The 16395-nt window shown below is 49.5% G+C and overlaps 1 protein-coding gene across 1 annotated transcript in view; it reads right to left on the reverse strand.

Moving 5' to 3' along the window:
• Nucleotides 1-13735, reverse strand: part of LOC126518157 (solute carrier organic anion transporter family member 4A1-like) — a 67059-nt gene extending 53324 nt beyond the window's left edge. Inside the window, exons 1-2 of the mRNA XM_072285179.1 lie at nt 13561-13735; nt 10912-11006 (exon numbers count right to left, since the gene is read on the reverse strand). Coding sequence (XP_072141280.1) covers nt 10912-11006; nt 13561-13735 — 270 coding nt within the window. The remainder of the gene's footprint in view (nt 1-10911; nt 11007-13560) is intronic.
• Between the last annotated feature and the right edge of the window lie 2660 nt (nt 13736-16395).

The following is a 16395-nucleotide window of genomic DNA, read 5'->3' on the forward strand; positions in this document are numbered from 1 at the left end:
GAATTTCACTTCAAACTTTTGACTGTATGCCACGTCTTAGGTTCGTCTACTGAATATTCAGTTTAGTGAACTTTCAGTCAAGTGAACTATTTCCTTCGGTCCCTTGAAGTTCACTCAAGTGAGAGTTCACTGTATTATTGATTGCGCTTATTTCATTGAAGGTGTCTTGTTAAAAAAAGTATCAACATTTAAATACTTGTGTTTAAAGTTTACCTCGGATTTGCGTTGGAATAAACACGTTGATTACGTATCTGCGAAGGCCCAGAAAGCCTTGTGGTCGCTTAGAAGAAATGTGCATAATGCTACCCTTGAAGTAAAATGCCTGATTCGACCGGTTATAGAGTACGCCAAAATTGTGTGGGACCCATACACTTCATCTAATCAGTCTAAGCTGGATAAAATTCCACGGCTTGCTGCACGATTTATTTTTAACAAATATCATCGTCCTCACTCTCCTACTCAGTGATGTGAACTTGCTGAACTTCCCTCTCTAGAGTCTAGAACTGAGTATGAGTTTTACTTTTTTCTTTATCGTGTAAATATATTGCTGCTTGTATTGTCACCTACCACTCCTGTAAAAGCCCAAAGTTGGGCGGACAGTATCAATAAATGAAATAAATGAAATGAAAAATAAATTTATGCAACACTAAATGACTCTGTCAACTTGATGCATATACATTAAAACATTTATCGTCCTTATTGCTTGATGGGATGGCCGTCAACCCTGTAATTACGCTACTTAGCTTCCATTCTCCGATAGCGCTACAAATAATTATACACGTTACGTTTCATTGCCAACCGTTTAAAACGCTTGCCAAGTGTAGCGAGGCTCCGGTCTTGAAAGAGGAGACTCATCACGTCATGGAAACCTTTTGTGGCCGTCTTGAGGCATCAGACACCACTGACGCGCTCGCACGCACTGTGGCGATGCCGGCAAAAGCCGAGCCCATTCGCGAACCGACGGGACAAGAGTGATGAGTGTGTTTCACGGCATTTACAAGAGAAACGAACAATTACAAGGGCCCAATTCGCAGCTTCAGGTGACGCGGTCATTGCATGGCCTTCAACTACCATGGCGTGTTCATCGGCGGACGCTTAATTAAGTTGTTTTTGACAGCACGTGGTCGCCACCTCTGTTTTTGGCCACGTGATGAGCCTCCTTTGCCATGTTCGAAGCCGCTCTGTGTTTGGTGAAGGTTTCGAGCGCGCGGTGTTAAAGGTGCTGTAATCGAATATTTCTGGCTATATCGAAAAAAATCGGCTCTGTAGAATGAGCATGGAGTTGACAGCTGCCTAAGAAAGCAAAAGAAGAGAGATGCGAAATTTTCATGTCAGTACTCCTTTTTTACCGGAGGATCCCCACAGAGAGACAGAATAAACATTATTATTGGGTGAATGCATATTTGGAGAGGCGTCCTCATTCCAGAATGCCTTGAGCTCGGGCCGCGTCCTGGGCCCTCGCAATTAGCCGTTGCTGATCCTCGAGGTCGGAGCTGGCCAAGGCTCTCTCCCAAAGCTCGTTAGTGGGGTAAGGGATCGGAGGATTTAAGGGTGCCGCTCTGCAACCCCCTACTATGTGCCTGAGGGACCCGGGCTCTCCGCAGAAGCGGCATTGCGGAGAGAATTGTGTAGGGTCTATGAGGTGATTTTTGGTTGGGTGGGGGAATGTATTAACCTGTAGAGCTCGGAGGAATCGCTCCTGCTCTCTAGGTAGTGACTTGTGTGGGGGTGCATATGTTCTGCGGGTTAGCTTGTAGTGTTGTGTGATGTCTTGGTACGAGACTAGAGGGTGCATGCGCTCAGGTTCAGATTCCTCGGCGTCGGCTAGGTGGGTCAGATCTCGAGCCACGTGGTTGGCGACCTCGTTGCCAGGAATGCCTTGATGAGCTGGCGCCCAGATGATCATGACTGATCTCGTTGGCGGCTTTTCATTGATAATCCGGAGCGTAGTGGTATGAATTCTGCCGCTAGCAAAGTTGCGGCACGTCTGTTGGGAGTCGGTCACTATGACTTCAACCTCTGTTTGAGAGAGCGCGAGGGCTATGGCCGCTTCCTCGGCTTGAAGGGGATTGTTTCATGTGAGCGAAATGCTGCTCCGATGTTCTGTGTTGACGACTAGGGTGGCTGTTGTGGCTGCGCGTCTGGAGTAAGAAGGCGCTTCCATGTAGGCTGTAGAGGGTAAAGTCCCGTATCGCTTGTGTATGGCCAGGCCGCGGGCCTCCCTTCGCTCTGCGTGGCGCACTGGGTGCATATTGCGAGGTAGAGGACGTACGGTGATGTTTCTCCGGATGGCATGGGGTAAGCTAACAGTCTGAGGCGGCGGATGGCTCAGAGGGGCAGAGAGCCCCAGGAGTAAGAGAATGGACCTCCTTGATTCCGTAACCGCCAGCCTTGCTCGCTGACTGGATAAATGTGCCTCGATCAGCTCCTCGGCCGTATTGTGCACACCTAGTCATAGTAGGCGTTCTGTGGACGTACTGGTTGCCAGGCCCATCGCCTGCTTTTATGCCTTTGTGATCATCGTGTTGATTTTCTTCAGTTCCGTCTCGTTGAGTAGTGCGTATGGAATAGCGTAAGTCATTCGAGACACGACGAAGGCTTGGACAAGCCGAAGCGTGTCCGCCTCCCCCATGCCTCTTGTCTTGCTTGTTATTCGCCGGATCATGTGCGTAACTTGGGCTGTTGTATTCTTAAGCTTTTGAATTAATATTGTATTGGTGCGATCCGACTGGAAAACCATTCCCAATATCTTTACGCTCTGAGACGGAACGATGGTGTGTCCCTCCAGTTGTATGTTGATAGTGGGCGAGTCGGATGTGTGCTTCTTTCGCGGTGAGACCAGGAGTAGCTCCGACTTTTGGGGGGCGCAGCTGAGCCCGCATGACTTAGCATAGTCGCTCACCACGTCTGCAGCCTCCTGCAAGCGGCTCTCCATTTCCCCGATGGACACTGTGGACGACCAGATGGTAATGTCGTCGGCATATAGGCCATGCTGGATCCCTGGGATGTTATCGAGGAGCGGTGGTAGGCCTATTAGGGCGATATTGAAAAGGAGAAGGGATAACACTGCGCCCTGTGGTGTGCCGCGCCCGCCCAGTAGGAAGGGGTTTGTGGCTTTGTCCCCGACCTTTAGGATGGCTTTTCTATCTGAGAGGAAATATCTGATATAGGAGTACGTCCTGGCCCCACAGCCCAGCGCGTTTAGCCTCTGTAAGATTGCTGTGTGCTTGACGTTATCGAACGCCCCTTTAAGATCTAAGGCGAGGATGGCCGTGGGGGAGTTGCGTGTCGCTGGTACAATCACCTCCTCTTTCAGCTGCAGTAGAATGTCTTGAGTTGAGAGGTGTGGACGAATCCTATCATCGTTGTTGGAAGTTTCCCCGAATCATCCAGGAATGGTTGTAGCCGGTTGAGAACGATGTGCTCTAGGAGCTTTCCTACACACGAAGTGAGGGAGATCGGTCGCAGGTTCTCAATGGCTGGTGGCTTGCCTGGCTTCGGTATCAGACGAACCTCGGCTATTTTCCAGTCCTCGGGAAGGTTTTCTTTCCTCCATACTTCGATAAGATGAGCGGTAAGCTCTACTAGCGAGGGGCTGTCAAGATTTACAAGTGCCATATTGGTAATTTGGTCCATTCCCGGGGCTGTGCGCGTCTCAAGCCCATTATCGCCGCTGTTACCTCATGTAGATGAATGTCCTCATCTAGGAGCTCGTTAGGGGTGCCGGTGTAGGGTGGCAGAGGCTCCGATGTCTGTGTGGGGAAGTACTGGGATTTGAGAGTCAAAAGGAGGTCCGCCTCATTTCCAGGAAATTGGTGAATTACTCGGGCCATATTGTGGGGGGATTCCGTTTTGCTGCTGGTCGGGTTGATTAAATACCTCAATAACTTCCACGTCTTGGAAATACTCAGTCTTCCTCTCAAGCTGTCGCAGAGGTATAGCCAATTCTCTTGGCATAGCATGGTAACGTATTCCACAGCCTCTTGTGTGAGTAGTGCTATTCGCCTCTTGAGCTTGCGATTTAATCTTTGCCTTTTCCAACGCTTCAGCAGGCTACGCCGGGCTTCCCACATGTGCAGCAAGCGAGCGTCGATGCTTGTTGTGGTGGTGGATGTTTCAAGCATTTTGGTGTGCGCCTTCACATCCTGGTGAAGCTGAGTGATCCAGTCCTTAATTGACTGAAGCTGTTGGCTCTGTTCGTTCGCAGCTCTTTCTTCTCTTATCTCCCGCAGCTTGGTCCAATCCGTGAGGCGAGCCGTGCCTATCCTGGCTTTGTATTCGAGCCCATCGAGAGTGGTTGCTAGCAGCGCGTGGTCGCTGACTAGGTACTCCTCCAGATTGGTCCAGCAAGCTTGGGGAACACTTCTGGTGAGGGTTAAGTCGGGGTTCGTGTCTCTTTGAACACCTGTGCCGAGCCTCGTGCTATTCATTGGATCGTTGACGAGCGTGAGATCCATGTCCTCAATAACTTTGTGAAGCACGTTTCCCCTGAGGTTGGTGTACGTATAACCCCAGAGGGGGTGGGCTGCATTAAAGTCGCCCACAATTAGAAGCGGATGGTTGCCTGCTGTGCGCGTGGCTTGGTCCAAAACCAGTTTGAGGACCGATGGCGCGCTTTTCGGCCGACTGTAGACGTTTAGAACAAACATGCGACCCTTTTTCTTTGTTGCCTGTGGGATAATTTCGAGCAGAATAGCAAGCGGTTCGGATTGCTGGAGATCGTGTTGAACGGCCACTAGCTTTTTACTGACCAGGGTGTGAAGGCTGCTCCCTGTATCGGTGCCATAAGTGACGTATCCGGGTAGGCGGACGTGTGTGTTCGTTTCTTGCAGTGCGATGATTTCAGGTGGTCTTGTTGATGTAGCGATGTATTGTATCAGTGATCCATACTTGTTCTTGTAGCCCCGGCAATTCCACTGCCACACCGTGGTTTCGCCTGGGGAGCCCCCGCGCTTACTGCATATATGTTGAGGCGGAGCCATCTTGGTTATCAAGGGGTGGTGATGCGTGCACAAGTTGGGGTACTGGGGAGCCCAGAGAATCTGACAATTCTGGTAGGGTCTGATGAGCGGTTTTCTTGGGGCGCCGGCTTTGACGAGCTTCCAGTGCTAGTATGCGTTCCTTTCGACATCACTGCAATCAGCCAGTTGGCTCGAAGCATAATACGGAGAAAATACTGAATTGCAAATATTGACACGTGTACTTATATTTATCGGGCGACCACGTTTCGCCGCCTAACAAATCTTATCGCACAGCGCGGGACGCGCCTGCATGTATCCGAAGTTTCTGGAAAGTTATCGATGCTTTTATCCGCTGTCTATTGTCGCCGAACCTTGTGTTATCTGATTTCATCGCGTGACGCGAATGATGTAGAACTTTGTGGAAGGCACGCAGGTCCCAACGATTAGTCTGGAACATTCGATGACTACTGTATAAAAGCCGACGCGCTGGACCCGCTGATCAGATTTTCGACGATCGCCGACCGTGTTCGCCGCTATCGCTGTGCTACAAGTGTAGCCTGTTTTTGTGGGCACAGGTTCGCCCAATAAAAGTTAGTTTTGTCCTTCACAGTACTGCTACTGTTTCTTCAACGTCGCCACCACGTGACAATATTTTCAAATATATTCAAATACGTGCAGACGCCCTGGTTGCTTAGTGGCCAGGGTGTTGGGTTGCTAGGCACGAGGTCGCGGTATCAAATCCAGGCCCCGGCGGCTGCATTTCGATGGGGGCGAAATGCGAAAACACCCGTGTGCTTAGGTTGAGGTGCACGTTAAAGAACCCCAGGTGGTCCACATTATTCCGGAGTTCACCACTACAGCGTTTTGCATGATCAGATCGTGGCACGTAAAACGCCAAAAATTTAATAATAGTAGTAATCAAATACATGCCTTGGTAAGTGTCAACCTACAAAATATGCAATCTCTCATACATTTTCACTTGCCGACTCATTCAGCTAATCCAACCTTATCCGACATTATCTAAACTGAGTGATTTATTGATTCGTGGGGTTTAATATCCAAGAGCGGCTCCATAACTACGGGAGAGAATGTACTAGATGGGTCCAAGTTCGTTTTCGCCATATCGGATTCTTTAATTAATGGGCATCTATGTATATACACATATCTAGTTTAAAGAATACACGCACGTTGGAAAAATAAGAGGACTTTAGTGACGTTTCGGCTGGGGTCCGGCGTTGAGGCCAGACCCCGGCCGAAACGTCACTAAAATTCAGCTATTTTTCCTACGTCCTTCTATTCCTCAAACTATTTCTGCGCTGAATCCTGTGAAGCTGTGAAGTTGAAGTACTTATCGCTGCAAAGCAATTCTGAAATGGCCTATTTTCACTTCAAATGCCTTTCTCCCCTGCGATAAAGAGTGGTTCAGGGTCCCTTTAAATAAAATGGGAAAGTTTCGCACTCTGACATACTCTATTCAGCCAACAGCGGCTATCCAGTGCCATTTGTGTTCGCTTGCATACCACCTACCGAAGAAACGCACCATTTCAACCGCCGAAGCAAAGTTTATTGTGCTGGACCACTTGAGCACTGTGTTTCAAAGCCATCTACAAGTGTACACAGACGGTTCGGTGTGCGCACAAACAGATAGCTGTGCAGCGGCATTCTGCATACCATCCCTTGATGTGTCATGGTCTGGCCGACTGGATCGTGCAGTTTCCTCTACAACAATAGAAAGCGCCGCAATCACCGCGGCTTTGCGGAAACTACGGGCCTTTTCTGCACGAGATGTCGTGGTGCTGACGGATTCCATGTCAGCATTACAGATATTACATCGGGGCCTACCTCTAGAGAAATTTACAAGGCAGTCTCTGGCACTGATTGACGACCTAACGAGCAAAGGATTTAACATAAGGTTTCAGTGGATTCCATCACACGTAGGAATTGATGGAAACGAGGAAGCTGACGCCCTTGCACGCCTAGCGCTGACATGTGTCCCAAAAGTGAAAGCTCCAAAAGCTTTTCAAAACCCTAAGGGCGCAATCCGCCTTCACTTTAGAGAGATGCACAAGAATCCACACGAATCCTGTGTGACTCATGGATTTACACGCGAACAAGCGACGCTCTTATACCGCATCAGGACCGACTCCGCGTACACCGCAACTTGGTTATTCAAGACTGGGCTTCGCGCTTCCCCACTCTGTGTTTTCTGTGGTGACATTGGCGACATCGAATATTTCATTTGGCTATGCCCGCAGTTTGGCTATGCCCCGGAGGGCCCGCGGTATTCAGGAAGAGAGCGCAACGACTGCTGATAGCCTTCCTGCGAGACACGGGGCTCATCGACACCTGGTGACACACCCCTGATCTCAACTCGAAGGAGGATCAGGCGGACCAATTGCCGGCTATGTATGCCAGGCTAACCCCGCCTGCTTCAACATCATCACCTACACCACCACCCATCCATACCATTTACCAGGAAAAATGTATAACTTGACAGGCGGCTGCAGGTCCGGGGTGTTCTTGTTGTGGCAGTTCGGAATGCAACATTACCACGCTGCTTGGCTACTCGACCGCCGAACCATCACGAAACAACGGCTAAGCGAGGAGCAATGTTGTAAGATCGCTGGCATCGCGAGCGCCTCACGGTGCTGGTGAGTTAATAGATAGTGACACCGCTCTCTGCCATGGGAAGGACTAGTGCTGGCGTCTGTAGGCAAACATCGTATTGGGAGCCGTTGTAGACTGAGCAAGAAGTTTAACAAAGCATTAAAAAACGGCCTTGGCTTAGCTTGGTTAAGCCTGGTGATTGCGAAGCAATAGTGTGTTATTCTCGGATCAGCTGGTAGTAATTGAGTAAATATACTCAGTAATGCCTGAGAGGAGCGGCAGTTAGGCCGCCGTTGGTGGCTACTGCCTCGCCTCGCGACGGCGTGAGATGGGCCCCGTTACCCGCCGTGGTTGCTCAGTGGCTATGGTGTTGGGCTGCTGAGCACGAGGTCGCGGGATCGAAGCCCGGCTACGGCGGCCGCATTTCGGTGGGGCCGAAATGCGAAAACACCCGTGTACTTAGATTTAGGTGCACGTTAAAGAATCCCAGGTGGTCGAAATTTCCGGAGTCCTCCACTACGGCGTGCCTCATAATCAGAAATTGGTTTTGGCACGTAAAACACCATAATTTAGGATGGGCCCCGTTTTTACACAGCTGGTGTGACGTCACACCGACCGTAGCGCCCCTGGTGAGAGGAGCGGGAGTTAGGCCGCCGTTGGTAGCTACCGCCTCGCCTCGCGACGGCGTGAGATGAGGCCCCGTTTTTACACAGCTGGTGTGACGTCACTCAAGGTCACGTGGTGTGACGTCACGCAGGGAGGTCACGCTAAAGGTCAATGGTGCCTACCATCGCCACGGAACGGGGCTGAAGTGCGACCTAAAGTATTATTGCTTCGCTTCGCAATAAAAACATCACACTGGTTTGCACTGAAAACAAATAAACACTCGAACAGTCCCGAGCACTCCTAAAGAAACTTCTCTAAACACAGTCTCACAACCTAAGCCAGTTCTGCCTCACGGAGGATGTATAATTGCAGCTCCACATATACTGCTTAGAAAACACGACGACGCGGCGTTAGAGACCTTTGTGTAGCAAAGCTTTTATATTCATTAACACCCACAATAGCGCACGATCTGATCTTTGTAAGTAAACTGCGGTCACATGACGCAACTAGCGCGCCAAGTGTCTCAAAGCGCTGAATGACACGGGGGAAGTTAGCAAGGCACTTCTTATATAGGTCATACAAGCTTCCTAAACGGGGTTCCTGTATATATTGTGCAGGATGCATCACAACTGCTTGTCTCGGGGGGAATAGCTTTCCGACCGACGGACAGACAAACCGTCGACCGACCAAGGCCAAACCATGGAATGGTAGGCAGAAAAGTGCACTAAGAAATTTTTCTGGAAAGTGTCCGCCTTCGTCTTCGAGATTTCATGAGTTTCGAAAACATTCGGGGCCTTACTTTGGTATGCGAAAATGGTCGACTAAAATGTTTAGGGCACCGTTTGTCACTAATGTCACCAATGTCGCTCGTGAAGCCATCATATGTAAACAGTAGAAGACCAGTAAGGTTGCTGTCACATTACCGGCCCAGATTTTAAAGTGTCAGCTTCATTGCGTCCATTCAAACCATGCATCAGCAGACCATTGGTCCGAGAGAGTGTGAAGTCAAGTGGGTACTGTTGTAGCGGCGGATGCCGCCCAAGTACACGAACTGCTAGCAACCAAACAATCCCCGGTTTATTGCCACATACAGTCATATATATACACATAGCGACACTGGTGCCTCTGGCGGCAGGTGATCCCCAAACCGGAACCGAAACCACATATACAACATATTCCCTTTCTTATAAAAAAAAGACAGCTACATGGGTTAGTGATTTAGTAATGGTAGTACGTAGTGCTCTTTTACAGAATTATATTTACCGTAACAACAATGTGCTTGTCTTAAGCACTTAATACAAAAATATAAAACATATTTCCCAACGTCAGCAAACTCAACACTCGTGCAGATTGTGACAGGTTCATGTTCACTGCAAAACGTGTCTTTCTGTACTTAGTGACCATAGCGGTCTGGAGGTCGTCTATTCCTTGATGGCTGTAGCCTACGCTGAGGTCCCGATGCTTCTGAGAAACCACTGGCGGCAGGCGAAGTCTCTTCCGGCTCACAGCCGGTCACTGGTGGCGTAGGCGGCTGCTTCGCAGCAGCCACAGCTGAAGTTCCGGTTGGCGCTTCTGAAACGGGTCTCCCCAAGGTAGGCAGTGAGCTGCTTTCCCTAGCGGTGTCATTTGTATCACTCCTTTCCCCCCACCCACAGATAGATGCAGAAGCTCGTGGCATCCTTGGCAACTTTGAAGCGTTCCACGTTTTTCCATCATCAAGTTGGAAAGACGATTGCCCCTGCTTTCTTGTCACTTTTCTTGGGCGGCTAAAAGCCAGGTCACCTTTAAAAGCAGTTGTTTGTCTGCGTACTCGTACAAGGTCACCAACATTCACTTTGGTTTCCCTTGCGGCCCTGCGAGCGTCCTTGTACAGTTTACTGGATTGCTGCTTTTGCTTCACCCGCTCGCGTAGGCGGTGAAGCTCTGAAGTAGGGTCGGTTGCAAATATTGCTGACGGATACCCAACGACATCGAGCCGAGTCCTTGGCAGACGTCCATGCAGGAGAAGTGCTGGAGCAACTGCAGTTGTGGCATGCGGCGTACAACGGTAAATGCCCAAGTATTCTGTTACCGTTTGGCGTAAGGGACGCTGCTCGAGTGTAGCCACTTGAACAAAGCTTTTAAAAACTCTGTTGAACCGTTCTACCTGTCCGTTTGCTTGCGGGTAGTATACGGACGAATGCCGCAAGCGGATGCCGCGATCCTGCAGAAAAGCTTAGAACTCTCGAGATGCAAACTGTGGCCCGTTATCGCAAACAATTTCCTCTGGGTAACCTTCACGTGCGAACACTGACACCAAGAAGCCTGTTACTGTGCGTGTTGTGGCTTGGTTGCAAAAGTATACTTTGGGCCACTTAGAAAAGTAGTCGACCAGCGTGATCGCATATCGACAATCGTGTGGTGCTCTCTCAAATGGGCCAACAATGTCCATGCCAAGCTTTAGCCACGGTTCCTTTCGTAAGGGGACCGGGTTCAATGGTGCAGCCATAACCTTCGTGCTCTTGTCCGCTGCCTGGCATATACTACACGTTTGAATAGCTAGCTCGACTTGCCTGTCCATGGCTGGCCACCACTCACAGCCGTGCTTTCGTTCGTACAATTCCAGGGTGAGCCTCGTGAGCAGCGGTAATTATCCGCGCTGTAAGTGATGCGGGAACCACAAGGCGTTCGCCACGCAAAATCAAATTGTCCACCACTGACAGTTCATCGCGAAGTTTGAGGAAAGGTTGAAGCTCACCCGGCAGAGATTTTTGCGCAGGCCAGGACGATTCAATGTAGGCCTTGGTTCGTTGCAGTGTGCTGTCTTCCGACTGGGCCTGTTCAAACTCTTCCCTGGTAATGCAAGAAGATATAAGGGCAACTTATACAGTTTCATCTAGTAAAGTCTCTTCTTTCTGAGGAGGTGACTCAGGGAGACGAGAGAGCGCATCTGCTACTCGATTTTGCGAACCCTTCCGGTACTTTACTGTATAGTTGTACTGTAGTAGGCGCTCCGCCCACCGTGCTATCCGCCTTCCTGGCCCTTGAGTAGACAGCAATGCGACCAAGGCTTGATGGTCAGTAAGCAACGTGAAATGGCGTCCCCACAAGTAAACATGCCACTTCTCGCACGCCCAAACACAGGCAAGCGCTTCGCGTTCTCCTACTGAATATCTCCTCTCTGCAGATGAAAGCGCTCGAGGAGCAAAGGCGACAGTGTGTAGTTTCTCTCCCTGCACCTGTTGGAGAACCGCTCCAGCCCACAGTCTGAAACGTCAGTGGAAACAACAACTGGAAGAGATGCATCGAACATCCGCAGAACTATGTTGGACGCAAGTGCCTCTTTGATCTTTCGAAAACTGGAGTCGACCTCGCCAGACCAAACAAATGGTTGCCCCTTTCGAAGCAGAACGCGCATCGGTTCAACCATATCGGCAAAGTTGGGAACGAACCTAGAGTAGTATTCGACCAGTCCCAGGAACGATCGAAGGCTGGCTGTATTGGTGGGTGCCGGTGTAAACTTGATGGAAGCAACCATTTCCTCCAGCGGAACAATACCACTTGCTGTGATCCTGTGACCCAAAAATGAAAGTTCCTGCGTATCGAAGATACATTTGCTGTTCAGTTTGAGTCCTGCCTCTTTAATGCGTTGAAGTACTGCTGCAAGGTTATCTATGTGCTCCTGCCGGCCCCGCCCGAAGACTATAATGTCATCTATATAGAAGAGCACGCCCTTACATCCTTGCAGGACTTTGGACATCATACTCTGAAATGCAGAAGGCGTGGAAGCCAGTCCGAAGCACACTCGTTTAAAACGACAGAGGCCTTCGTGAGTTATAAATGCGGTCAAATCGCGACTCGCAGGGTGAAGCATGACCTGGTGGTAAGCTGATGCGAGGTCTAGCTTAGAAAAATTTGTAGCCCCCACTAAACTATGCAATAGCTCTTCTGTATGAGGAAGGGGAAAGCTGTCTATTACGACAGCTTTGTTTGCTTGTCGAAGGTCTACACAGAGGCGAATACCTCCCTCTTTCTTCTTAACGACCACAATGGGTGACACCCATTCAGATGCCTCCACCCTCTCTATCACGTCCAGATTTTGCAAACGATGGAGCTCTTCCGAGACCAATGATCGTAGCGAGGGTGGTTTGGATTGCACTGGCTGCACCGTAGATCGCGTTTTGACGTGATGCACAAAACCTTTCGCGAGGCCAAGGCCTGGATCGAAAAGAGATCCAAACTCGCCAACTAATTCCTTTGGGAGGTTAATATCCTGCACGGCTTTCGTCGGGTCAGGGCGCTGTTCCCTTCGAGAATTAGAAGTTAGCGTCCTTTCAAGGCATTGCAGAGATGACCCATCAATCTGTAGACCGAGGGCCTTGATGGCATCGACACCCAAGAGTGAGGTGCCTTGTTCTACGACGTAGAAAAGAAGGCTTGTTGTGCTAGCTTTGTACGTAACGTCAGCGAAGAAACAGCCACGAACCGGAATTGGCAGTTTTGAATAGTCCAGTAAACGAACAGTCGGGGCCAAAAGTACTTGGCCTTCCAAATACTGCTTAAAAAGATCGTGTACAACAATGGAAACTGACCACCCAGAATCTACAAGGAAAGTTATGTCCGCACGGCCAATCGAAACTGTGACGTGAACAGCGGAGCGAGCGGCCGTCGTCACAGCCAGAATGCTCAAAACTTCCTCGCTCGGAGAGTCTTGGCTGTCTACCTCACGAACCGCAGCGGAGCCTCGTTTCTGGCAAACAGAGCGGAAGTGACCCATGACACCGCAATGGTGACAACGCTTGCTTTTGGCTGGACAGCGAACTGATGCTGCATTGTGCTGCTATGAACCGCAGCGGTAACAATGAGACTGGTGGTTGTGCGACCGCTTCGAGCTCTCGTCGGATTCTGATGTACGCGTAGGCGCATTTCCACGAGTATTTATGCGTCCAACATCTACAGAAGGAAATTCCTGCAGATCATTGTACGCCTGCTCAAACTGCCTTGCCAGTAGTAGTGCTCTAGCGAACGAGAGAGACGATCCTTCAAGCAGAAGACGCTCGCGCAAGCTCCCAGACGAAATACCAGCAACGAACTGGTCACGCAGCGAATCTTCTTCGACAGGAAAAGAGCATGTAGCAGAAAGCTCCCGCAATGCAGTGATGTACTCATTCACTGATTCACCAGCTTGCTGAACTCGCCTACTGAAACGATGCCGTTCGGCAACAACATTGCTTGTTGCCGAAAAATGAGAGTGCAGAGCGGCGACTGCGATATCGTACGACGATACTTCAGGCCTTGTGTCGCCTGTGCCCTTGCTATCTTCCGACGCTTTCTCAGTAGCAGTTTGCTCACCGACCTTGACGTTGTCCAACGATGGAAGTGGTAATGTATAAAAATACGCGCTGACCTTCTACGCCGAGGCTGTGAAGAAGTAGTGCTTTGCGACGATCCGGCGTGCAGTCAGAGGCCCCCGAAGCAAGCAGGTAGTTCTCGAAGATGCGGAACCATTGCTGCCACGCAACAGCAGGTCGACCAGGCACAGGCAGGAACGGGGGCGGCGGCGCGAGTCCAGAAACGCTCATGGCGCCGGAAAGCAAGCGGCGAAAGTCACGCCCCCCGAAATGGTCCGACCCTCGTCGCCAATATTGTAGCGGCGGATGCCGCCTAAGTACACGAACTGCTAGCAACCAAACAATCCCCGGTTTGTTGCCACATACAGTCATATATATACACATAGCGACACTGGTGCCTCTGGCGGCAGGTGATCCCCGAACCGGAACCGAAACCACATATACAACCGGTACAGTGCGGTATAAGGCAACTAAGAGGATGTGAAGAGATTGACAATCAGCGAGAACAGGAATATGCTGCGGTGAGGGGGAGGGCGTCGAGGAGAAATCGCGCACATCCAAATAGATGTTCGCATGCCTATTACCACCAACTTGACGGTAGGCCACTTATACAGAGGTGGCCACAACAAAGGCTCCCAGCCAGAGGTTCGCATAGTGCCTTCTACTCGCATTTTTACCAGCCCTGGTTTTTACCAGGGCGGGTACCAGGGCGGGTATTCGATCCCGAACATGAGAGCTCGGGATCGAATCCCGGCCACAGCGGCCGCATTTCGATGGGGGCGAAATGCGAAAACACCCTTGTACTGAGATTTAGGTGTGCGTTAAAGAACCCTATGTGGTCCAATTTTCCGGAGTCCTCTACTATGGCGTGCCTCATAATCACAAAGTGGTTTTTGCACATAAAACAATTTTTTACTCGCACTCATGACAAATGCGTGGATAAAAAGACTGTTTTCCGTCTTTCAGAAGACGCAATTTTGGAGTTACAAATTAAGTTCCCGTTTTTACGCTCGTCGGCGTTATCTCTTGCGCGTTCTGCCGGCGCAACCAATGGCCGTCCGTGTTATCACTCTTGGCAATCGCTCGCAGCGTTTTCGACAAGTGTCAGCACAGAAAGCAGGTATATGTTGTTGGGGGTTAGGGGGGGCATAGAAATCGTCCCAAACTTGTCCCAGTAAACTTGTCCCAGTACACGTGAAACTAACTGCCGTCACCACACCACAGCCGAGCTGCTTTTCGCTAGCTGCGTCAAAATGCCGGATGCGGCCACCGTGCTCCTAACTATACCTCAAAAAGTAAAGAAATTAGTTAAGGTAATGTGTGGGGTCAAAGAAAGCGCCACAAACATGTCCCAGAAAGATTCCCTACACGACAAATTAATTGGCCATAACGGCCGAGCAGTTTTTCGCTAACTGTATCGTGCCGTATACGTCTAAAGTGCTCGAAATGCAGCGCACACGACTTTCAAACAAAATTTCTCACCTTGTCCTAGTCCAGTGGCGCAGGGGTACCACGTGTAGAAGGAACGCGGAATACGCCGGAAACCCAAGAAACCAGGCTACATTAGAAGAATACAGACAGGTCGCCATGCAGGCGAGAGCGCTCATACGTGTAGCTGGCCTCACTCGCTTCGGTGGCGTGTCTGGCCGATGAAGCGTCCATCTAGTGCATCTGGCATGTATTGTCGTGTCGCTAGGTAATGCAAGGTAAGTAGGTGGCCAAGTGTAACTTCTTTTATACGCAGAACATTTTAGTTTTAGCGCGAGAGAATTAAGAATATATAAAACATTGTCAGCAGGTTCATTTGACATTCTTTTTGTTTTCATATGCTCGCGTCATCTAACGGACGAAGCGAACAATAAGCGTGACGTGTATCCTGTTGCCAGTTTTAGCCGAGTGTCCCCTCTTGTTGACGTATTCTATCTATGGTGGAGGGATACATAGACTCACGTGTAAAACCAGCGGGACCTGAAATTTTCCCTATAATCAGGCAAGGTTTGTCAAGCATGCGTTCTTTCCTGTTTTTCATTATTTGTTGCAGCGCAATGCCAGCCGCGAAATGGAGGCACACCCTCGAGTTCAGCATACTATTTGTAGATAACGCCAGCGGTTCAGCAAGCGCATCGTAGACTTTGAAAACGTCACTACCTGCTTACTTTGTGGCCTTTCACTGCGCTTGCTTGTGAAAGGCAAAAAAAAAAAAAAAAAACCACATGTTTGAATATTGCATGCGAGTGTCTTTTTATTTGTATAATGTTGCTCTGTGGGGACGTTGAAGAGAATCCTGGACCTGATGTTAGAGATGTTCGAGAGCCATTTGCAGGGGCAAGCGTAAATTCGTTCTGAATTTGTAGAATTCAAAACGCGCCTTGATTCGACTGAATCGGCGATTAATAACATTGCTTCACGTTTCAACAGCCTTGAAATAAATTTCAAGCACATGCAAGCACAGACAGGGTCAACTGAAATTTTACATGCAACTGTGAGATTATCCAATGCACTCAACACGGCAAGCTCGTTCTTATAGAAGGTCGCAGTCTTAGTTCTATGTCGTGCAGATTAGCTCGAAGTTTTAAGAAAGACACGCTGTTGTAGTACGAGTAATCATTCTAAATAAATGTGGCTGCACGTTTTTGAATACAATCAAGTAGAAAGGTTGCATCAATGAGGAGCATCAAACTTCGCATGCATATTCTAGTTTAGGCTGTGCAGTACTTAAGTAAGCTAGTAATGTTACAGGAGGTGAAGCTAGTTTCAAAGAGCGAAGAAAGTTAGCCAAAACGCAGTTAGGCGTGTTAGCTATTTTTCTGATATGTTTTGACCCAGAAAGATGGTGGATTAGGGTGATGCCTAATATTACAAATATTCAACAGGAGAAATTAGTGTGTCGT

Source organism: Dermacentor andersoni, chromosome 11 (genome assembly GCF_023375885.2).
Source record: "Dermacentor andersoni chromosome 11, qqDerAnde1_hic_scaffold, whole genome shotgun sequence".
In the NCBI taxonomy this organism is placed as follows: domain Eukaryota; kingdom Metazoa; phylum Arthropoda; class Arachnida; order Ixodida; family Ixodidae; genus Dermacentor; species Dermacentor andersoni.